The sequence below is a fragment of the Cucurbita pepo genome, chromosome 20 (assembly GCF_057944985.1).
Source record: "Cucurbita pepo subsp. pepo isolate OVF chromosome 20, ASM5794498v1, whole genome shotgun sequence".
Taxonomy (NCBI): Eukaryota; Viridiplantae; Streptophyta; class Magnoliopsida; order Cucurbitales; family Cucurbitaceae; genus Cucurbita; species Cucurbita pepo.
This window is the reverse complement of record NC_141817.1, coordinates 10,049,801-10,073,841: the sequence shown is the minus strand read 5'-3', so window position 1 is coordinate 10,073,841 and position 24,041 is coordinate 10,049,801. Positions and strand designations below refer to the sequence as shown.

At 37.8% G+C, this 24,041-nt stretch overlaps 4 protein-coding genes across 14 annotated transcripts; 2 read left to right on the top strand and 2 right to left on the bottom strand.

Moving 5' to 3' along the window:
• Nucleotides 1-52: 52 nt before the first annotated feature.
• Nucleotides 53-7,513, top strand: LOC111784986 (leucine--tRNA ligase, cytoplasmic). Of its 8 annotated transcripts, none has more exons than XM_087120448.1 (5): nt 55-263; nt 937-1,056; nt 2,297-3,922; nt 4,029-5,716; nt 7,131-7,513. In XM_087120448.1, the coding sequence occupies exons 3-4, from the start codon at nt 2,316-2,318 to the stop codon at nt 5,692-5,694; spliced, it is 3,273 nt and encodes a 1,090-aa protein (XP_086976574.1). In that variant the 5' UTR covers nt 55-263; nt 937-1,056; nt 2,297-2,315; the 3' UTR covers nt 5,695-5,716; nt 7,131-7,513. The 8 variants fall into 8 exon arrangements, with proteins under 8 accessions (XP_086976575.1, XP_086976574.1, XP_086976573.1 ...); XM_087120447.1 differs by having other exon boundaries at nt 7,121-7,513; XM_087120449.1 differs by lacking the exon at nt 7,131-7,513 and having other exon boundaries at nt 53-210; nt 4,029-5,847.
• Nucleotides 7,514-8,693: 1,180 nt separating this feature from the next.
• On the top strand, nt 8,694-9,309 carry LOC111784989 (histone H4). Its single transcript, XM_023665485.2, has one exon. The coding sequence runs from the start codon at nt 8,778-8,780 to the stop codon at nt 9,087-9,089; it is 312 nt and encodes a 103-aa protein (XP_023521253.1). The 5' UTR covers nt 8,694-8,777; the 3' UTR covers nt 9,090-9,309.
• Nucleotides 9,310-9,647: 338 nt separating this feature from the next.
• LOC111784988 (uncharacterized) lies at nt 9,648-13,350 on the bottom strand. Of its 2 annotated transcripts, XM_023665484.2 has the most exons (8): nt 13,061-13,347; nt 12,200-12,688; nt 11,873-12,032; nt 10,889-11,183; nt 10,718-10,790; nt 10,553-10,643; nt 10,278-10,357; nt 9,648-10,195 (listed from the first exon to the last, which is right to left on the bottom strand). In XM_023665484.2, the coding sequence occupies exons 1-8, from the start codon at nt 13,139-13,141 to the stop codon at nt 10,025-10,027; spliced, it is 1,440 nt and encodes a 479-aa protein (XP_023521252.2). In that variant the 5' UTR covers nt 13,142-13,347; the 3' UTR covers nt 9,648-10,024. The 2 variants fall into 2 exon arrangements, with proteins under 2 accessions (XP_023521252.2, XP_086976579.1); XM_087120453.1 differs by lacking the exon at nt 10,278-10,357 and having other exon boundaries at nt 13,061-13,350.
• A 7,701-nt stretch (nt 13,351-21,051) lies between these two features.
• LOC111784984 (F-box/kelch-repeat protein At5g60570-like) lies at nt 21,052-23,348 on the bottom strand. Of its 3 annotated transcripts, none has more exons than XM_087120363.1 (3): nt 23,106-23,348; nt 22,830-22,895; nt 21,052-22,477 (listed from the first exon to the last, which is right to left on the bottom strand). In XM_087120363.1, exons 2-3 carry the CDS (start codon nt 22,856-22,858, stop codon nt 21,319-21,321), a joined length of 1,188 nt encoding a protein of 395 aa, XP_086976489.1. In that variant the 5' UTR covers nt 22,859-22,895; nt 23,106-23,348; the 3' UTR covers nt 21,052-21,318. The 3 variants fall into 3 exon arrangements, with proteins under 3 accessions (XP_086976489.1, XP_086976490.1, XP_023521249.2); XM_087120364.1 differs by having other exon boundaries at nt 23,143-23,348; XM_023665481.2 differs by having other exon boundaries at nt 21,052-22,895; nt 23,106-23,347.
• Between the last annotated feature and the right edge of the window lie 693 nt (nt 23,349-24,041).

The window sequence follows — 24,041 nt, the reverse complement described above, 5'->3', positions numbered from 1 at the left end:
TTGCTAAGACTATCGAAAAGTTGCATCCGATTCTATTTATTATTTTTATTTTATTTTATTTTTGAAGTTTGCCCTAATTTCTATCTTTCCATTTCCGCTCAGCCTCTCTCCCTCCACATCCGTTGCAAGCTTGTAAAACCTCCAACCGGCAACCACCGCCTTCCGGCGTATCGGACGGCGGCCTACTGTCACTCTCTATCAAGACGTCTGGTATTGCAGCTTGTAGGCTCAAATCTCAACCATTTCCTTTCTCCTTCTTCTTGGTATGATTGTTTTTTCACTAAGAAGTCAATTTCATGTGATTTATGCTCTCTCAATTATCATTTCTATGTAATTTATTTGTTCTGCCTCCGTGTTTAATTGTTTTAGCTCCATGATGTTGGTAGATTATGCAAGTACTTGGGACTTTATTTCAGAATGTGTGTGTGATATTTCACCTGCGGCACTGATTCTTTTTAGTACGCCCTCTCCGCCGCAGTCTCATCCATTGGCATCGATTTTTCTTTCTTCTCTTTCAATCTCCCTGTCTGCTGAACTGCGCTGGCACACCTTTCCGACAGATTCGGATTTTTTAAAAACTAATTGATCTATTGCATATAAATATGAATTTTGTGTTTGTCTAAACTCTATATTTATGGGTCTAGTAGATCGATCATGAATTTTAAAAAATATCGAAGTTCTGAACTAAATTTGTAAGTTTGAAATGTCAGGTGCCAATTAGTCAATCTTCAAATTCAGGACTAAATTTGTAATTGAACATTTTTTTTTTCTAATCCATTTTGTTTTCTTCTCTGTTCTTATGTTTTTTAGTCTCTTTTGGTTGTCTTATTTTTATTACTACTCGTTATTTGCAGCATTCAAATATTTATTTTTGTGTTTTTAAGCTTCTTTTGTAATATATAATTCTTCTCATTGTCAAAAGCATTTGATTTACAGGGTAAGCATACTCCATCTGTCGTTAGTTTAATAATTTACTAGTCTCTCACTGGCTTTTTCTCATTCCGCGAAGAGCTTTTTGCCATTCTCCACGAACCGTTGCTCTGTTCTGAATATAAGGTATTGACATACCTTTTTGTCTCCCTTTGTCACTTCCTCCTTTGAAGTTCCCCCTTTAGACTTCAAATCTGGGAGTTTGTAAAGGTTTTGTTCTAATACTACTTTGTGTGTGTGGTTATTTTTTCTTTTCTACTTTGGGGAGGGATGAATTTCATTGGTGAATGTGGGTTTAAGCCTCGTTTATGTTGTTGACTTTTAAATGTCAAGGGAATGACCCAGTTCATGGATTGAATTAACATACATGGCTACCTAGACCAGTTAGGATATTCAGGTATTTGGTTCACTTGCGGTCCATTCTTCATTTTGTGTGTCAAATGAATTATTTTATGGGATAATTTTTTCCAAGATTAAATACTTTTTTCACCGACTAAAATGAGTGTGGAGTAGTCAACCTGAGCATAGCTGAACTGGGTAAAGCATATGCTTTCAACTAAGAGATCTGAAGCTCGTGTCCCCCATCTCCAAATATCTTGTTGAACCGGAAACAAGTGTGAAGTAGATAAAATTACTACTTTGCTATGTAATTGTGTCATATATTGTTTTAAAATATAATTTGATGTTTGGTCATCAATAATTTGTAGGGTTATGAAGTTATCTTGTAGTATACAGTGGCGTGGTACACGTGAGTTTATAGGCTAGACTTCATGTGCACTCCTAAGATTTACTTTCTTTGTGTTTTGTGGTTATGAAATTCTATCCCTTCATGTTTCAAGATAGATGGAAATAGAACTTTGGAAGTTGTACCTATTTAATTTTTCAATCTAAATAGTTAGAGTAAATTACAATTCTGGTCCAAGAGTTTCCACCTATGTCGAATTGGTCCTCAGACCACATGCAAAAACTCAAGGAGCAACGGTGTAATTTAGCCTAATAATTATAATGGTTGAGAGACAATGGTTAAAATGATGGTTAGAAGTGAGGTCCCTTGTATCTATTGGAGATTAATTAATTTTTAAATGGTACTTCTTGTCACTCTTTACATATAGTCCCTTAAATTAGGATCAAAGTTGAATAGATTTGAGTTCGAATATGCACCTTTCCTGTCACCCTTTTAAATGGGAGTGGTTTCTGAAATATGTACATACACACGATATGCCAAGTTTTAAATGACACATGAAAGTTCTTTTATTAGGTGAATTAATGGAACTTGACCTACTTGCTTTCCGTGTAAATGTTCTGTATGCCTTAAATTTTTAGAGTGCTTCTTATGGTGTACTTATGATGCTTTTGATGCCTGCAGATTTTTCAGTCTTACAGACATGGCATCAGAGAGTGGGAAAAGCTTTGCCCGGAGGGACAGTCTCCGAGATATTGAAGCAAAGGTTCGAGTTTTGTGGGAAGAGAATGATGTTTTTAGAGCAGAAGCATGTGAAACACCACCTAAAGCGGACGAGAAGTTCTTTGGAAATTTCCCCTTTCCTTATATGAATGGATTTTTGCATCTTGGTCATGCCTTTTCCGTTTCAAAATTGGAGTTTGCTGCAGCATATCACAGGCTAAGAGGTGCAAACGTCCTATTACCATTTGGTTTCCACTGCACAGGAATGCCTATCAAGGCCTCTGCTGATAAGCTTGCTAGGGAAATCCAACAGTTTGGTGATCCACCTGTCTTCCCTTCTCAAACAGAAGAGCAAGAAAGCTTGAAAGCAGAAGCTGAGGATACAAATGAAGGTAATCCAACATTACCTGACAAATTCAAGGGCAAGAAATCTAAGGCAGCTTCTAAGTCAAGTGGACAGATGTACCAGTGGGAAATCATGCGCAGTTTTGGTCTGTCTGATAGTGAGATATCCAAGTTCCAAAATCCTTATAATTGGTTGACATTCTTTCCTCCTGTGGCTATGGAGGATCTTAAGGCTTTTGGTTTAGGTTGTGATTGGAGACGATCTTTTATTACCACTGATATGAATCCATTTTTTAATTCATTTGTACAGTGGCAAATGCGAAAGTTGAAATCTATGGGGAAGATTGTGAAAGATGTCAGATATGCTATATATTCAACCTTGGATGGCCAACCCTGTGCAGATCACGATAGAGCATCTGGTGAAGGGGTTCTACCACAGGATTACACACTGATTAAGATGGAGGTTGTGGCTCCTTTTCCTCCTAAATTGGGAGTGTTGGAGGGTAGGAAAGTGTTTCTAGCTGCTGCAACGTTGAGACCTGAGACCATGTATGGTCAAACAAATGCATGGGTACTACCTGAGGGTAAATATGGAGCATTTGAAATTAATGATACTGATGTATTTATTATTACCGAACGAGCTGCCCTTAACTTAGCCTATCAGAGATTTTCTAGGATTCCTGAAAAACCAACTTGCTTGATTCAGTTGACTGGCAATGATTTGATAGGCCTCCCATTGAAGTCCCCTCTAGCCTTTAATGAGATCATTTATGCTCTTCCCATGCTTACAATTCTCACAGATAAGGGAACTGGTATCGTGACCAGTGTACCTAGTGATGCTCCTGATGATTATATGGCCATGCATGATTTAAAATCAAAACCAGCTCTTAGGGCCAAGTATGGCGTTAAAGATGAATGGGTGCTTCCATATGATATTGTTCCCATTATTGATATCCCAGAATTTGGAGACAGAGCTGCTGAAAAAGTTTGCTTGGATTTAAAAATTAAAAGTCAGAATGAGAAGGACAAGCTTGCTGAAGCTAAAAGATTGACGTATTTGAAAGGATTTACTGATGGAACACTAATTGTTGGTGAATTTGCTGGAAGGAAAGTGCAGGAAGCAAAGCCTTTGATTCGGAGCAAGCTAATTGAAACTGGTGAAGCTATCCCATATAGTGAACCTGAGAAGCGTGTTATCTCCCGGTCTGGAGATGAGTGCATTGTAGCTCTTACTGATCAATGGTGACCATCACCTATGGCTATAACCAACTCTTTTAGTTAATGATTAAGCATATCATTATTGACCTAACAATGATTCTAATTTCTACTCTAATGGTATTCCTAACAGGTACATCACATATGGGGAATCAGAATGGAAGAAGTTGGCTGAAGAGTGCTTGGCCAACATGGATCTGTTTTCTGATGAGACACGGCATGGATTTGAGCACACACTGAGTTGGCTCAACCAGTGGGCATGCTCGCGAAGTTTTGGCCTTGGAACTCGTATCCCTTGGGATGAACAATTTCTAGTTGAATCATTATCTGATTCCACCATTTACATGGCTTACTACACCATTGCTCACTTTTTGCATAATGGGGACTTGTATGCATCAGATGCCTCTGCAATCAAGCCTGAGCAGATGACCGATGAAGTGTGGGATTTTATCTTTTGTGGTGCTGCAGAACCAAAATCAACTGGTATCTCACAGTCGGTTCTTAATAAGATGAAACAGGAGTTTGAGTATTGGTATCCATTTGATCTTAGGGTTTCTGGAAAAGATCTTATTCAGAATCACTTGACATTCTGTATTTACAATCATGCTGCAATTATGCCAAGGCACCATTGGCCTCGTGGGTTCAGATGTAATGGGCACATCATGCTTAATTCTGAAAAGATGTCCAAGTCTACTGGGAATTTTAGAACTCTGCGTCAGGCAATCGAAGAATTTTCTGCCGATGCCACACGATTCTCATTGGCTGATGCTGGCGATGGTGTCGATGATGCAAATTTTGTTTTTGAGACTGCAAATGCTGCAATATTACGTTTGACTAAAGAAATTGCATGGATGGAAGATATTCTACAGGCTGATTCTGCTTCATTCCTTAGAACAGGCCCTCCATCAACTTATGCTGATCGGGTATTTGAAAACGAAATTAATATAGCTGTTAGAACGACCGAGAAAAATTACAAGGATTACATGTTTCGGGAAGCTCTGAAGACCGGTTTTTATGATCTCCAAGCAGCTAGGGACGAGTACAGGTTTTCATGTGGCGCTGGAGGCATGAATCGTGATTTGGTTTTCCGTTTTATGGATGTCCAGACGCGACTTATTACTCCAATCTGTCCACACTATGCAGAATATGTTTGGAGGGAAATGTTGAAGAAAGAAGGATTTGTTATTAATTCTGGCTGGCCTTTGGCCGATTCTCCTGATTTAACTCTCAAAATTGCGAACAAATATCTCCAAGACTCAATAGTTTTGATGAGGAAGCTTCTTCAAAAGCAACTTTTAGGATCTAAAAAGGGCAACAAGAAGGGTGCTCCTGTTACAATGGTGATTGAGGACAAGAAATTAACTGGCTTGGTATATGTGAACGAGCAATTCGACGGATGGAAAGCAGAATGCCTAAGGATACTCCGAAGTAAATTTGACACGACTAGACGTACGTTTGCACCAGATAGTGAAATAATGGAGGCACTACAGAACAGTTCAGTTGGGCAGGCAGCAGATTTTAAAAAAACACAGAAGCAATGTATGCCATTCTTGAGGTTTAAGAAGGATGAGGCTGCTGCACTTGGGGTTCAGGCCTTGGACTTGAAGCTTCCATTTGGGGAGATGGACGTCCTTAGAGAGAACTTGGAGTTGATCAAGAGGCAAATAGGTTTGGAAGAGGTGGAGATTTTGTGTGCATCTGATCCAGATGCTGTTGCAAAAGCCGGTGCTTTGGCTTCATTGTTGACTCAGAATCCTCCATCCCCTGGGAATCCTACTGCCATTTTCTTAACAAGTTGAGAACAATATTCAAGGCATTCTGGTGAGGGTTAATTGGCTTTCTGGCTTTATACTCTACTGTTTTATTAGACTCGCTATTTTTGCTAAGTTCTTTATGCAATTCTAGATTTCCGATCTTATAAAGAGTGAATTTCTTTTGGCCCAAAAAGTAAATTTTAATAGGTCGGTGTAGTTTTCTTTGAAGTTTTAGTTTCAACGTTGAATTATGAGCTTACAAAATTTTGAGGATGGGTAGAATGTTATAATTGTGAAGATATGTAATTGCCGAAGCCCACCGCTAGTAGATATTGTTCTCTTTGGACTTTTCCTTTTGGGCTTCCCCTCAAGGTTTTTAAAACGCGTCTGCTAAGGAGAGGTTTCCACACCCTTGTAAAGAATGCTTCGTTCCCCTTTCCAACTGATGTGGGATCTCACAATCCACCGCCTTTGGGGCTCAGTATCCTCGTTGGAACTCGTTCCTCTATTGATGTGAGATCTCTTCAGGACTCAATGTCCTCGCTGGCACATCGCCTGGTGTCCACCCCCATTTGGGGCCAAACGTTCTCGCTGGCACTCCACACTTTGTCCACCTCCCTTTGGGGCTTAGCGTCCTCACTGGCACACCGCCCTGTATGGTTCAGATACCATTTGTAACAGTCCAAGCCCACCGCTAGCAGATACTGTCTTCTTTGGGCTTTCCTTTTCGAACTTCCCCTCAAGATTTTTAAAACGCGTCTGCTAGGTAGAGGTTTCCACAGCCTTATAAAGAATGTTTTGTTCCCCTCTCCAACCGATGTGGGGTCTCACAATCTACCCCCTTCGAGGCTTAGCGTCCTCGTTCCTCTCCAATCGATGTGGGATTTGACAATCTACACCCCTTCAAGGTTAAACATCCTCGCTGGCACACTGCCTAGTGTCCACCTCTCTTTGAGGCTTAGCGCCTCATTGGCACACCGCTCGGTGTCTAGTTCTAATACCATTTGTAATAGTTCAAGCCCACCACTAGCAGATATTGTCCTCCTTGGGCTTTCCCTTTTGGGCTTCCCCTCAAGGCTTTTAAAACACGTCTGAGGGAGAGATTTCCACACCCTTATACAGAATACTTGGTTCCCCTCTCCAACCGATAATGAGATCTTACAATCCACCTCCTTCAAGGCCCAGCGCCCCTCCTGTCCCTCATTCCTCTCTCCAATCTGTGTGGGATCTGACAAGATAATTTCAACTAATACTTTTTGGTATGATGGTGGGAGATGGCTTCATTGGTTGTTGATAGTGGGAGATGAGGCTTCATTGCTCAATATGGTACAGAAACAAGTGTTATGAGTAAGTTGCGAGTGGCAGCTTTGTTTCCTTGTTATTTGCAATCCGTGCATCTACTGTTGGGCCAAGTTTGTTACATTGAACTTTTCACGCATTATTTTCAACTTTAGTGAAACATAATCTATAGTTTCTTGCAGCATCCTGTTGATGTCCAAGTATGGGTTCATGGTTTTCCCTTTAAGTTCTACAATGCATGCCCGTTACTCGAACTATCCCTTCTTTCATTGCCGATGTTACTCGTAAGGCTTCGATTATGAGCATATTTCAGTTTTGCTGCCTGCTGCCATGAGTAAACTTTACTGATTGTGAACTGAATGGTAACTGTGAAAGTTCTTATTAATGATAACTTGTTTGCATTGTTTAACAGAAGACAATTTCCTTGCAAAAAAAAAAAACATTTGTATATCACACTGTTGCTACTAATTTCACTTGTTAGATCAAGGTAATACTAAAATCTTGGTTTTTGGACCTATGTTTTCTTGCTCTCTTGATTCACTAAATTATTTCATTCTCTTTTGTTTGTTCTTTTGAGCTGTAATGTAATGTATGGCTTGGAGTGAAAATTGTTGGAAAGTATCCATGTATTTCGATTAATAATCTTTATTATAGATCGATATGTTGAAATTCTGCGAGAAAGTAAAGATTTTGTGGTACGGGAGGGAGGGCATATGCTATCGTGTCGGAGCTATGGGAAGAGAAATTATAGAATTTACAGTGCTCGAGAGATCTCGGATCGGATGGATGGGTTCCTTGCTAGATTAAATGTTTTTTTATTATAAGTTTTTTGTGTGTATTCTTTCAAATTTTTTTTTAATGAAAAGGTTTTATAAGATGGTTTTTTTATTATAAGTTTTTTGTGTGTATTCTTTCAAATTTTTTTTTAATGAAAAGGTTTTATAAGATGGGTATGTTGTAATTTGAACTTCAAGAGTGTCTAAGTTTTTTTCTTAAATCACCTTTGTTTAAGCCATCACGAGACTAAACCTTGAAACAAACAAGAACTCGTCGAAGTAACTCAACAAATTTCATCACAATCTAGTGTCGATTGAGAGGATAATTCATCTGGCGTTCAAGTTGATCACGAGATGAAGTTGCAAGTTTTATCCATCACCTTAACACTCAAATAAAGACAACTAACCAAAATCTCGAATCGAGGCAACATGATAACATGCAAACAGACAAAATTCATTGTTTTTAGATGGTTTGTGTGGTCGATGGTGAGAGTGTTGAGGAGCCTAATGATCTGAATAAGATTCACGACCCAACCTAATCATTTGTTTTTAGATTAGTTTTGATTGAACGGTCGAATTGTTTATTTTTTTTTAATTATTTAATTTTTTTTAATAGATTAAAAAAATAATATCATATTAATAACTAAAATATCAAATATGTACGTTAAATATTTCTAATTTTTATAACAATTTTAAAAATATGGTAAAATTGAGTTAGATAATAATATGGTAAAATTGAGTTAGATTATAATTAGAAGGGTTGAGAATATAGCGTCTTAGGAACACTTTTTGATTCTTTGGAAAAAGAAAAAAAAAAGAAAAATCCTCAATCCGCGAGACACATTCATCCAGCCACTAAAGGCACAATCCACGTGAAATCGGACGGCCATAAAATAAAATTATTTCGACACACGGATCGCCATCCAACGGCCAACCTTCCATCTCCTTTCTCTATAAATACAACGAACTCTGTCAGTTTTCTTACACAGCAGGGACCTGAGTTTTTTCTCTGTAGATTTGAATCCTCATCTCCCAATCTCAAGCGCAGCGACAATGTCCGGCAGAGGCAAGGGAGGAAAGGGCCTTGGAAAAGGAGGAGCGAAGAGGCACCGGAAGGTTCTGAGAGATAACATTCAAGGAATCACGAAGCCGGCAATTCGGCGTCTGGCCAGGCGAGGCGGCGTAAAGCGTATCAGCGGCCTGATCTACGAGGAGACTCGCGGCGTTCTCAAGATCTTCCTCGAGAATGTCATTCGTGATGCCGTCACCTACACCGAGCACGCTCGCCGGAAGACCGTCACCGCCATGGATGTTGTGTATGCTCTCAAGAGGCAAGGTCGCACTCTTTACGGCTTTGGAGGTTAGGGATTTTAGGATCTAGGGCTTGGATATTGGAGATTAAATGATTTCGGTGGTATGAATGTGGAAACTGGTTCTGATTCTGGAGAAAAACTGTATATTATTGCTGATTATGTTAGCCTTGAACATTGATTTCGATCAGCAGCGAGCTAATCGTATCTCTCGTTTGATGGATTATTCTGTAACTGGAAATCTTCTTTTGTCTAATTAGAAACTGTTTGCTTCAGACTCTAAGCTTACCATGCTTCTGTTTGTTGGATCTGATTTCTAAACGATACTCTCAACTCTCATAGAGTATTTTAGATCATTTTCAGATGTAATCTTCATGCATTGCTTTTTCAGATGAAAATTTCACAATCTCTTTTTTCTGACAATTCAAGAGATATTTGAAAATCTTAGAAGTTTTCGATCTCCCGCTTTCACTTTCGATTGCGAAGGGCTTCGATTATGCTAATTAAGTTGCCAAATTGTTTGAGAATAAATGATAATTTCCATTATGATTGTTAAATATCAGTGTTTTTTTGTAGTTCAAATTTTTGGTAGTTTAACTTGAAGAACCGAACGTAGGAATGATTTGTTCTATAAAACACAAATCTTCATAACATGAACTTTCTCACAAATGGACTCAATGAACTCATCCACCACTGGGAAGAACATTGCAGCTTGCTTCTGCAAAACGCCATGAAAAAAGAACCAAAAAGAAAGTCTATGAAGCCAATTCCTCATTGACTTGAAAACACAAGTAAACAACACCACAAATCTCTCATTTACACACAGATTTACACACAGCTTAGTTTGCCTTAACTTGATCGATCTTGCTTGTGAAACCATCTATAGTATACGTAGCAAATTCAACATCTGCTATCGTTTCTGTAGTATCTATCTGGTTTGGGCTGGTGTCGATACCAGCCTCAATGGTTAGTTTGTTATGCACTTGATGTTCAAGGGAAATGACTCGGTCGTGTGATCATCTGCGTTTGATGTTGCTCCAATGAAGCTTGCCATCTTCTTCTCCATCTGATAAACTCAACTAGGATCGAAGTACCGCTCATCACGACACCGAACCCGGTAAATGTTGCAAGAAGAATAGATAGAACTGCTTGTATTCCCACCTATTGCAACCAGGGAAGCAACACCAGATTGAAAATAACATCTTAATTCAATAAAAAAGATTTATGTGCATAGAGTTCTCACCACGGTGTAAAAGATATGTGCGAAGAGAACGACAAGAGCAAATTGAAACGAGGCGTACACCCAGACGAATCTTCTCTTAACTATATATAATTCACGAGGTTAGGATACTGAAAATTTGAAATCTTGTTCCATAATAAGTTCCGAAATGAAAAAAACGATCACACTAATGGCTGCAAAATGACCACTTTTTGACACGATGATGGTCGGCGAACTCCGAAACTAACAAAAACGATAAAGATCAGATAGGGTTATGCAGCATTTATTAGATTGCCTACCCATAGTTGATGAGGTCATGGATGAAAGCAGTCCAAGTACACAAGAAAAAGGCAGGGATATCGCGATTGCACCACTGCCCATTCTACCGACCTGAAAGACGACGACGTTTTTCAAGGGAATGTGCCAAGAACTCGATGAGCAAAACGTAGAGACGAGAATCGTACCAGAAGTTGCTCGAGAAAACAGAAATAGGCAAGCATGCTCACGATGACGAGCACGGGAACTTCCTGCCAGACCCTAAAAAGATTTGCACATTGAAAGTTGTATCAGTAGGATGATCATAAAAGAACAAGCTATACAAAGATGAAAATGGATGGTATGTTTAGGTCGAATACCTGTAGCCATTGACATCTTCCTGCAGAGCTCGGATTGCTCCGGTGCTTCGAGCTCGAATACTTTGAATCCGTAACAGAGTAACGGGTAAGTTTCGGACCTCTTCCTTGCAGATATCACATGTCTTATTGCCCTTGATACTAAACCATTTGATGGCACAGTCCTCATGTGCCAAAGCCAGTTCACCTTTGCAGCTGCATTCCATCTTTAGCGTCTCGCCGCCCTCGCACAACTCGACCAAACAGATTCTGCAAACAGCTTCTTCTTCAGGTATATCTTCACCAGCATTATCTTCTTCTGAACCATGAAGAAGACACCATTAAATTAGTTCTTGAATTGAACTTTTCCCCTTAACGTGAGTAGAAGATCTTGCTAGTAACGCCTTTGTAACGGCCCGAGTCCACCACTAGCAGACATTGTCCTCTCTGGGCTTTCCCTTTCAGGCTTCCCCTCAAAATTTTTAAAACGAGTTTGCTACGGAGAGGTTTCCACACCCTTATAAGGAATGCTTCGTTTTCCTCCCCAACTGAGATGGAATCTCACAATCCACCCCCCTTTGGAGCCCAGGGTCCTAGATGACGCTCGTTCCCTTCTCCAATCGATGTGGGACCCTCCAATCCACCCCCTTCGAGGCCCAACGTCCTTATTGGCACGCTGCCTCTTGTCCACCCCTTTCGGGGATCAGCCTCCTTGCTGCACATCGTTTAATCTCTGGCTCTAATACCATTTACTATAGCCCAAGCTCATCACTAGTAGATATTGTTCTTTTTGGGCTATCCCTATCGGGCTTCCCCTCAAGGTTCTTAAAACGTGTCTGCTAGGGAGAGGTTGCCACACCCTTATAAGGAATGTTCCGTTCTCCTCCCCAACTGATGTGGGATCTTACAGCCTTAACCGTTCGACTAACTCCAAGTCAGTTTCATTAGAAAGAAAAACGAAAAAAAAAGTAATAAAGAAGTAGTCGATATTCTTTCATCGAATCATACCAGCTTCCTCTATGGTTACATCTAGCTTTCCACTTCCTCCCTTCACAAGCGGAGTCGAAGGAATAACACGAAAAAACGAGTCCATCCTCCTCAAGCTCGACTCTTTATCATTCAACGGGACCGAAAGAGATCGAGATATTTGTCGTTGCGCTCCTTTTCCCTGCACAAAACACAAAGATCAAATAACATTACACAAGTTGTACATGTGTTCAAATATAACTTCTTGTCACCTATACAACCAGACATGAAAAGAACAAAGAATTTGTCGAAAATGCTCGAGCCTTCGACCCGGTTAAAAGGAGAACAATGACACAAGTGGATACATACCATAAGGTTGGTAGCTCCTCCTCTACTTCCTCCATGTGTCGATTCGGGGTTCGAGTGAATGATCGTAGTAACAGGTAGAGATGAAGTCCTCTTTATCCTAGGGGTAAATATCTTAGTAAGAGACAAGGACCTAGCTATTGAAGGCTTCTCTTGAGCCCCATTGGATGAACCTTCAAGAACAACATTGGCAACCTTCTCAATATCTGAAGAACTTCTATGGATGAAGCTTAACTTGGGAAAAAGACTTCTTATAGATGATTTGCCTCTAGATGAAGATGGACCAGGTGATCCAGATCCATTAATTCTTGCATCTGAGGGGCTTGGTGTCAATACAAAATTCACTTTCTTAGGAGTTTGAGGCATCTTTATAGCCTGATAATCTCGAGGCGACGATTCGGGTGTTCGAGACGGTATCTCGAGTATAAGATTCGGTCTCTTCCATTGATTAGAATGCTCAATTTCCTCAGTTATCCCAGCTGTGCGCTCATCCTGGATGAAGAACTGAATATAAGAACATAGAACAGGAACAAGAACAGGGCATTTCACAGCACACTCAGATGAAGATTTTAGGTATTAAAACTAGTGATAATCGATCAGAAATCAACAGAAGAGTAGATATCATCACGATTCATCAGTTTAATATAAGGATTCAATACTTAGAACATGAAAATCTAGACTAAAACAGCTATAATCCTTCACTCCTCTTGCATCTTAGCTCAGTTTAAGTAATGTTCTTACAGAATTGCATAAGAAAATCAGAGGATAAAGAGAAAACCCATTAAAATAAACGAGAAACAGAAGATTACCCAGAAAAGAAAACGTAAAAGGAAACAGAGAACATCGTTCATTCATTGATCATACCTTTTCGAGAGGAATTGAAATGGTTCCCTCACGTGAACCCATCTCGGTTCCTTCAAGAACAAGCTTATCCCCGTTTTCCATTAGAGCTTAGAATCCACAAACCGCACAAACCCAGAAGAAAAAACTCGCCAAAAACCACGAAGAACATTCAAATTCAATCGGCTTTACACAGAAAAGAGGCCGGAGAGAGAGAGAGAGAGAGAGAGAGAGGGAGAGAGAGAGCTTGGAGAGGGGGAAATTAGAAAGAAATGGGGAATGGGGTGTGAGAAAAAAGTGAAAAAAGGATGAAAGAAGAAGCCCCAACGCTATATTTATTGCAGCAAAAGGTGGAGCTACTGATGCCACTGGCTAAGCATTGCTCTTTGCTGTGGCATGTCAAACTGTGGAGGATAACAATATATTTTTTATATTCAAGGTCGAAATCTTTTTATAGTAAATGCGTTTTAAAAATTTTGAGGGGACGTTTGAAACGAAAAATCAAAGAGAACAATATTTGTTAGCGGGGAGTTTGAGCTGTTATAAATGATATCAGAGCTAGACACCGAACGATGTGCCAGCGAAGAGGCTGAGCCCTGAAGGGAGTGGACGCGAGGCGGTGTGCCAGCAGGGACACAGGCCCCAAAGGGGTGAATTGGGGAGTCCCATATCGATTGAAGAAGGGTTCGAGAGCCCGGGAGGATGTTGGGCCCTGGAGGGGGTGAATTGTGAGATCCCATGTCAGTTGGAGAGGAGAACCAAACATTTTTTTATAAGGGCGTGGAAACCTTGTAAAGACCAGAGCTTAACCACTCCACAAAAACGAGATTTCAAGTGGCCTTAGAGAGCGGTTATTCTTCTTGCTTCCTTTTTGTTCTCTTGTTCAATTCAAGTTTGGTCATTTCTTAGATTTCTTCCTTTAAGATTATATATTTACAAGTTTACGAACTTTCGTTGGCGTTTTTTAAATTGAACTTTATGGGTAAAGATCATAAACTTTCAATTTTACGTCACATTATGTCAGTTTTGATAGTAAAGAGTTCGAGTTCAGCTAAAATGTTGGCGAGAACAAGAAAAAGTACGTGAGAGACAAATTGTCACTCGTGAATACAATGAACGAGTCATAGTCAATTTTGTCAACCTCGTCGATAGTGTAATGAAGGATAAAAACGACACTAGCGTCAAAGAGGAAGAGAATAGAGATTCCGAGGATGATGATTTCGTGTTTGATAGATTCTCCACTTGTCAATAATGGAAAATATGAATGAGCATATATTCTATTTTCAATTTTTGATGGCGTGAAATTTACGGACTTTCACAATTTATTTATTCATTTTAATTATATATATATATTACTACATTTTTTTAGGTTAAGACAAGACATTTATGTACAGCTGACGACGACATCGCAACTCAAGACCATGACATATGCATAAAATAATAGTATTTATTTTCTTAGATTTAGACTAGAATAGAATCTTTTTAACTTATTTATTTTATTTAGTCTTTTGGTGTGTCGTTTTAAGGATGTTTTTGAAACACGTAAGTCTATGATGTGTTTTAAGATAAAGGTTATGTTTTATGAAATTTAAATGAAGTCTTCCGCGTTTAATATTTATGGTACGTATTACTTTTATATATATATATATATAAGGATCTAAATTTGAACTTGATGACTCAAACATTCTCCTGCAATATGATACGTGGTTCGGTTACTTACACCTCGTTTCCAAACATGAATACTATCCTCACAAATTAACATGAGGATATCTTTGGATTTCAATTTTCAATTTCCAAGCATAAATACTATCCTCACAAACGTTCTTCTGCGATATGGTACGTGGTTATATTTCAATTTTCAGCCTTACAAAAAAAACATCAACTCGTAAACCGAATCAAAATTTTAAAATTTTCAACAATTCAACCAAACTCAAACTGAATCAAAATCTAATTTATAAGAAACAACCGAGCTATTGATTGATCCGTGATATTGATATCAAACCGTATGAATTTAAAACCCTATTTTGGATTGAGGTCTCATTATTTATATCTTTAAAAAAGGGATAAATCTCTCGTACTTTCTTGATACACACTTGACCTAATGAAACTCAAAGTCGGGAACTTAATAAGAGAGAGAGCGAACGTGAAAGTCCATCCAACAATGAGGAGTTAGTAGATTGCAGTAGGTTCGAACCCCGAGAAAGATAGAAGGAAATTAGTCAACTTTGATTTGTGGCTGAATATTTTTTATACAAATTTGTTGTTGGTGGGTGAGTTGATGATAAATACTTGCATTTATATTCTCTTTTTAGCACAATTAATGGGTTCAAATCATTTTGTCTCCCAATGATTAAAAATTTGTTTAAATAATACACTTATTATTATTTTTTTAATTTGATTAATATTTAAAAAAAAAATTTAAAAATATATTTACTATTGGACGGATTTAGTTAATACTCCAGTTAAAAAATATCGATGAATTTTAGAAATTACATTTATAGTTCGGGTTGAGTTAAGTTTTTTTTTTTTCCCAATATCAATTGAGTTAATTTTTGAAAAACCGAAAAATTCGAATTAGTACGCGGGTTGACATTTTTTTTTTGTCACGTTGATCCAACCAACAATTCTATTTTTAAGATTATTACGAAGATGAAGGATATTTGTGGTTTGTAACAGATATTAGTACTGAGTTGTGACTTTATGAAAATTTAATTATTAAAGTAATATGTATAATGGAAAAATAAGGGTTTTTTTTTTAAAAAAAAAATAATTAAAAAAACCTCGGGCAATCTAACCCAATTCGTTCAAAAGATTTCACGAACCCAATCTTATCCAACTCGTGTATAAAATTCTAAAATTCCAACTTAAAAAATTTAAGCCATTAGAAGTTGGAATATGAATAATAGCCATTAATGATTGGAATAAAATAATTAAGTAAAAGCTATAATCAACCTATATAAATTCTCAAAATTATTTGAAAAGACATCAAAAGTAATTATCAGTTTATTTGAAGTAATAATTAATTTTAATTTTTTTGTAAAATTAAGAAGATATATACCGTCACGAATAGACTCTATGTTTGAATTTCTGAATGAAAGGAATATCATCAAAGAACCTAAATTCTAGTTGAGCTGAACATAGAAACAGTTAACTAGAATGAGCTTCGAGCACCAAGTTGAGCCTAAAACTATACGTAAACCTATTGCTTGAATGTGTACAGGCTAAGTTGGATAAAATTGTTTGACGCATGAATAACACCTACTCTGTAACCCTGTTAACATGGAACTCATGTGTATGTTTGATTATGACTGTTATATTGATATGACAATGTTCACGTCTTATAAGATACCATGATGTAGCATGTATGATAAACATGAATTAAACATCATGAATATGTCTGTACGTCCCGTGAAGAATTTATATTTGATATTGAGCTACGTTTAGGCTTGATTTGTGTTCCTTTCTTCTTCATTAGTTTTGGGTAGCAAGAACGTAGTTGATCGGACCTAGATGTTAATGATCCCATCTAATGGGTTCGTGCGTGCGTGTATCGTGTGCAGAGAAATACTATGCATTTAACTCTATAAGCTCAAAGGACGTAATAAAAATTTTAAAAAAAAAATTTAAAAGAAAAAGAAAGTCATATGAAATGGTAATGAAAATTATTTTGATTTTCCATATTATGGTAGGAATATAATTCCAATGGTAATGGAGCTGCCAGCTCAGCTAGGGCGTGGGTGTGATGATTGGAGTCACCTGCAAATCGCCGATTAAATCCTTATTTTTCCTTTTGGTTTCTACTTTTTATTTTTTATTTTTTATTTCTTTAATTTAAAATTTTAAAATTTTCTTGGGAGACTGTGTGAATTCGATGTAGAATATTTTGTCTTAGATTATTAAAATAAAATAAAATAAAATAAATATAAATTAATTACCGATGGATCGTTAGAGAATTATAACAAGTGTTATCTCTCGATTATTGTAGAGTACACAGCTCTCTCGTAAGAATTTCGTTAGGGTTTTCCTCATTACTCGAGCTCTCGTTTAAACGTACAGGCTTAAAGTGAACCAAGTGAAAATGATTTGCTGTGTACTTCTGTAAGATGGAAACATGAAACACATTATGAACTGTGGAGAGCGATGACGTTAAGGCTAGGTCAATTTGCTCAAGAATTTCAAATGGTCTAATAAAACAGAACCTTATAACATCCTTCATTGTCCTCCACCTTTAGGAATACCCTATCGTCGTAACTATTCTATCTACTTTGTGTTGTTCGCATCATTCGTGACTTGGTGTAATAATTTAAGCCCAGTACTAGCATATATTGTTCACTTTATCTCGTTACATATCGCCGTCAGTCTCATGATTTTAAAATACGTTTGCTCGAGAGAGGTTTCTACACTCTTATAAGGAATGTTATGTTCCCCTTCCCAACCAATGTGAAATCTCACACATGGACCAACTTAAAACTCAACAACTTGAGTTCTTCTGCCTCATCTTAGCAAAGAGGGGACTTGCACCTCTTTTCATATAAGGGTGTCAAATGGTGTCGTGTCAATGGTTACTTGATAACTATTATTATAAGCACACTCCATAAGGTGAAAGCGGGGATGCGAGAGCCCCAGTTACTTGAAAAATCATGCGTAGCATGTCTTTCAAGGTTTGAATTAAATGCTCGGTTTCTCCATCCACCTGTTGGTGAAATGTCATGCTATGTGCTAAATGCCCTTCGAAGACTCTGCCAAAAGCTCGATGTAAAACGATGATCCGTCCAACTATCTAATTTGCAACCAAAAAAAAAAAAAAAAAAAAACCACATTTAAAAAAAAAAAAATTATAATTTTCTAGTGATACTAGAGAATATTTTGTTGGTGAGAGACACCAATTAATAAAAGAAATTACTTTTAGAATTAATTTAAAATTTTAGGGTTTAATTTAATTTTAAGATGGAAAAGGTGGCCTTGTAAAGTTGCAAGCTTGAGTTCTTTTTTCAAGGCTTTCCTTTTATTATTACTTTTTTTTTTTAAATTTCTTTTTTCGCAAATTTAAAAGATTAAAGCACATCTTCCTTCACCTTGAAAGAGTTGTCTTTTGACTTTTGGACGACCACAATTCAAACTAATTCATGTTTTTTTTTTTTAATATAATTATAGGAACTACTGATACCGAGTTGAAAGTGTAAAAGAATTGAAAGTCACTATCTATACTAACAAGGTGTATCTTCCTTTTCACGGGCTCAATCGTAAGAACTTTAGGGTTAAGCGTGCTTTACTTAGAGCAATTTTATACTGGGTGAAGTCAAAATTTTCGTAAAATACATGTGAGTGAAAAACAAAACATGTTGGAAGGACGTCTGTTGGTGTGTTAGAAGCGAAAAGTAGATCACGTGACCATGTTGTTGGGGATGCAGGAGAATGTCGGGACCATATAATCTAATTTGACTATAATCATTCAAACCATATTAAAAGAATTTGATTTCATTTTTAAATATATAAATTTGTATTAAGATAAAGAGAATAACTTTGTTCCAAAGGCAATGGAATGGTTGTGTGGTCCCACAAAAAAATTGTTCTTTGATGAAGATGTTTCATTTTCAATTTAAATGTGGTTTGTGGGTGTGGGACCCACATTCTATATAAAGTTTATTTAATTAATTATTTTTATTTTTAATATTAATTGTATAATAAAAAGGAAAATAAAAATAAAGTTATTTTTTAATGAATATGTTGCTCGAATGGAATGAATAACATAGAAGAATGGAACGAACGAGAGAGAAGATGATAGAATGAATCAGTTGAACGGAGGAACGAAGAAGAGACGATCGCTCACGATGAAGTTGGGTGCACTTTGCGAGGATGGCACGACTGAGGAGAGAAAATTTTAGCACTAGAGGCATTCTGTAATTACCTATTCCAAGGATTCAGATTAGGATATATAATATGAATTCGACTCTTGATGGCCCCGACTTTCCACTGTAACATGGTCACGAGGCATTTTGTAATGACTCATGCTTAGGGTTTAGAATCTGAATTCAGTACTTGGTGGCCTGACATTCACTTGAGACATGGTCACGAGACATTCTTTAACGACCCATGCCTAGGATTCAGAATTTGTATTTGGTACTTGGTGGCCCGACATTCCCCTGTGACATGGTCATGAGACATTCTGTAACGACTCATGCCTAGGATTCATATCAGGATATGCTCAGAATTCAGAATCTAAATTTAGCACCTAGTGGCCTGACATTTCCTTGTGACATGGTTACGAGACACCCATGCATAGGATTCAAATCAGGATTGATTCAGAATCTGGATTCGACATCTGATGGCCTTGACATTCCCCGGTGACATAATACACCCCATTTATTCGGGTGTCACGTGCTGACCAGCTTCCTACTTGGTTTGTCCTCATACCACATCTTACTGGGAGAGATATCGCTTTGAAACCTTTTGGAAGGTTACATAACCCTTAACCTTATCTTACCGTACCTAAAGTTATTCCATTGAACTTCGTGGTTTCCTCGAAACTTGAAGGACTACAAAATCAAAAGCTCTGATACCAATTGCGTGAAGAAAAAAGATAATACAACATTAACCATTACACACACTATAAACGATAAAAAGAAATAAACCCACAATTAAAGTCGTCTATTTTCTCCTCACTAGTCAAGTAGTCATTCTAATAAATCACGAGAACAAAAAATAAAATATATGATAAGAAAAGTAAGATCGAAAGTATACTCAACTCTCATACTTGGTCGGGCTCATTGGACTCATCGAATGAGGGAGGGGTTGACTTGGTCAAAGTCCTAGTTCTATATGTATGTATTTAATGTGGTGTAGACATCCCTAAGCTCGTGGTTCTCACTCTTCCTTCTAGTTTTGATTAGTGTCGACCATAATTAGTGATAGTGATATGAAAACCTTAACGAATTGGATCTAAAAATCCTCGTGGATATACAAACTCTTAGATCACAGATACTAAAGTTTCAAATTAAGGTAATAACGTCTCATTTTTAACGACTTTTAAGGAGAATATTTGGGCGTCTCATTTTTAACGACTTTTAAGGAGAATATTTGGGCATGTCAGGGGAGTGAATAGGCTTTATAAAGTGATTAAATAGTCAAATATTTGGATGCTATAAAGTAGTTGCCATCTAGGAATAACTTAGATTCTTTTACCATTAACAAAAAGGTAAAAAGTATATAGGGCAGCTTACAAGCATTTGAATTTCATTTCTTAATTAAAAGGTAAAACAAAAAGTTGTCAATCACTTTTTATTTTTCTTAAAAACTAGAAAAAGAAACTATATATATATATATAAAAAAAAAAAAAAAAAAACGAAAAACTCAATCCAAAATTCATTATTTAATAAAAACCGTTTGGGTTGCAGACGATTCCTTACTCTCTCTTTTCGGGCGAATCAACTACACAAACATCAATGGTATCAGACTTGTGAGTATTCTGTGCAGCTATGGCAGAGACAACAGCAAAACCATTAGTCTCCATTGATCACCTCGATCTTTCTTTGCTTACTCAAGGTGCTTCATCTCGGTCTGGGCAATTAGGTTAGGTGTAAAAAACGTCTAAACCCGACTCAAAACCAACTTGCCAGATGTAAAAACATGAATCTTTCCACACAATTTGCAGTTATATGAGCCTTGCCTTGAGAAAAGACTAAACCAAAAGAGAGTTTTTTCCTATAAGAAATGGACAAATTCAAATAATAGCAACTTCCTGAGGGACTGCTTTTCTAGACCCTCAAATTCTCACCTGTTCACATTTTCAGCTCAGAAAACACAAGAATCAAGCTGGTTTCATAACACAATATCTCTACCTTCCTGTGATCTCAACAATCCAGGAAGAAAATTTGAGCTTACCCGACCGATTACGAGTTAAAAATGACGCGTAAGAAAGGTCTTTCGTGCTGTTTTGAGCTGCGAACAGTAAGATATGATGATAGGAGAGTAGACTTACCATTGAATCAAAGCATAGAAATGTTAGAATTGAACAATAATCCAATGACCGGAGAGGCTATAACTATTTATTAGTAAAGATGCAATGAAGGAAACAGGATGAATGTGACAAACAGACAATAGAGAACTTAGATCAAACTAACCAACAGGACAACACAGAAACAGAAGAGACACTTGAAAAGCACATTCAGAATCTGGAAAAAGCGTTACGGGGATGAACAGTTGTAGCCGACCGAGGTAAATGTAGCGAGGGCTCCATATGGGACAGATCTAGCGATGGAGTCGGGCTCTTCTGTCGAGTTATTTTATAAGCAACCCATGACAGCGCAGTTATAGACGAACACTCCGACGTGCTCCTTCACACCAAGAAACTTCCAATCCAAGGCTCCATTCCTCATGCCGAACTTCGGAGAACAAGCGTTGAGTACGATTGCTTCACCGTTCGGACCTTTTTGCCCACCTACGACAAGAAGCTCCTCACCAAAGGCCTTGAAAGCCAGGCCCCAGCCATTTGAAGAATCCGCCCTCAGAGGAAGCCTTCCCAATACATTCCATGAGTTTTTTACTTTGTCATACCTCTTAACCAGGTTAGTTAAATACTCCACTGAATATAATTGGTTATCCACTACGGCAACAAGGGGAGGAGCCTGAGCAGCCCTGTTAACATAAGGATACATTCCCTCAATTTTCCTCCATTTTCTTGTTTGAAAATTGTACTCCTCCCCACAAGTTAATGAAACGGTGGAGCTCGACATTCCACCGATCACATAAAACTTTTCATCCATAAAGAACCCCGAACACAATCTACGCGGGGTCGTCATCTTCGGTAACATTTCCCATGTGCCCAATGAAGAGTCATACAACTCTGCTGAATCTAAAATATTCCCATTTATATCACTCCCACCTGCTACAATAGCAATTGAACCAAGGCTACCTGAGCCAAATAGACAGCGAGGTCGATTCATTCCTCGACACTTTGTCCAACTATTACAAGTTGAATTATACTTCCATATAGCAAAATCAAACATCTCACGCCCGAAAACTAACAGTTCACTACCAACAGCCAACGATTCCTTGTCGGCGTGATTGAAACACTCATCACAAGGCATCTTTGGCAAAGTCATCCATACTTTCCTCAAAGGATCATATGCTTCCCAACCCTGTAAATCACAAACCAGATACACCCAATGCTCTTTAATGCCCAAACGTTTTCTCCAACCGTATAAATCACCATTTCTAACCAACTCGTTAAACCTCGAGTTAAGGCACGACAATGAAGTGTAATCCGATTGGCAAGCCCAAGCAAGACAATTCAAGGCAACATCATCAATAAGACCAGGGAACAATGAATCACTTGATCCAAGGTGATGACCATCATCCACTCTTCCACTTGAGTTCAAATCCAAGAGATGATGAGGTACTTCTTCTTTAGCATCCAACTCCATACAAGTATCAACACAAATTCTGTTTTTCATGTTAATAAACTCTTCAGTATACCCAAAAAAACCCCCACCAAATCCACCAAACAAAAACCATCAAAAAGAAAAGTTAAAACAAAAAGTTGTCTATGCCACATCTCAGCAGCATCCTCCCCACATCCAGAAAGAAATTCTGATCCTTATGAGCAATCAGATTCCGTCTGCTTATTCCTTCCATTAATCCAACAATTTCAACAACCTAGTCCGTGATAGACTCCTAAATTTCTCCATATATATATATATATATATACAATTACCGAAGAAGCAAAACACCATTCATCTTCAAACCATTCAAATCCAAACAAACAAACAAACAAGAGGATTTGGAATCCTTATACCCTGAATTGGGACGCCTTTCCGGAAGCATTCGAGCCACTAGCCGGAAATTCCGACAGAATCCTCATCTGAAAAAATCAAGAACACAAAAGAGCAAAAAGAGTCAACCACCAATTCCGACTCCATTACAATTCATCACAAAAATTCAGGGTACAAATCCGATCCCAACCAAAGAAAATCACACAGGTCGAGATCCAAATCAAATTAAAACGCGGATCCAGCAGAAGAAACACAAAATCAATAATCCAAAAAGGGGGGGAAAGAGCAAAATTACACACCAGGAAGATTGGAGAGTGAATCGGATCCTTCCTTTACCTGTGAGCGGACAAAGAGGGGACGGAGAAAAACATATCGCCGACGGAGGGCGGAGGGCGGAGGGCGGAGGAAGGCGGCGGCGTGAAAATTGAGAGTACTGAGAGAGAGATGGAGGGGAGTGGGGGCAATGGAAACCAGAAAAATAGGCAGTTTTGCAGCGATTGCCGTACATTTGGATACTTGTACCACCTCCTTCTCTTTACCATCATCACTTCCTCTAAAGCTTTCTTTTTTCTTTTTTCTTTTTCTTTTTATTTTTAATTTCTCTGACAAGAAAAATCATATTCTTTTTATTTACTTTCATATATATATATATATAAAGAATTTGAAGATTCATTTACATATTTTCAAAGAATAAGATTCTTTGATACACTTAGAGAAAAGGTAATAATGGAGGAAAAAATATATATATATATATATATATATATTATTTTTTACGATTTTTTAGGATCTTCATTGTTGCAGCACATTTTGAGCTTACACAATAAAAGTTGTACTAGTTTAAATTCACCGCTAATAGATATTGTCTACTTTGAGCCTTACAGTTTTAAAAACGTATATGCTAGAGAGATGTTTTCACACATTTACAAGGAATGCTTCATTCCCCTGTAACTGATATGGTATCTCACAATCCACCCGCTTAGGGATCCAACGACCTCTAGCACACTGTTTGGTGTCTGACTCTAATACCATTTGTAATAGCCCATAAACTCTCTATTGTCTGTTTTGGCCCATAGCCCATAAACTCTCTATTGTCTGTTTTGGCCCATAATGCATCGTTGTGAGCTTCACAATTTTAAAACACGTTTATAGGAAAGAGTTTCCACACGCATATAAGAAATGCTTCGTTTCCCCCTCTAACCAATATTGGATGTCATGAAAAATTGTCAAACGTTTTA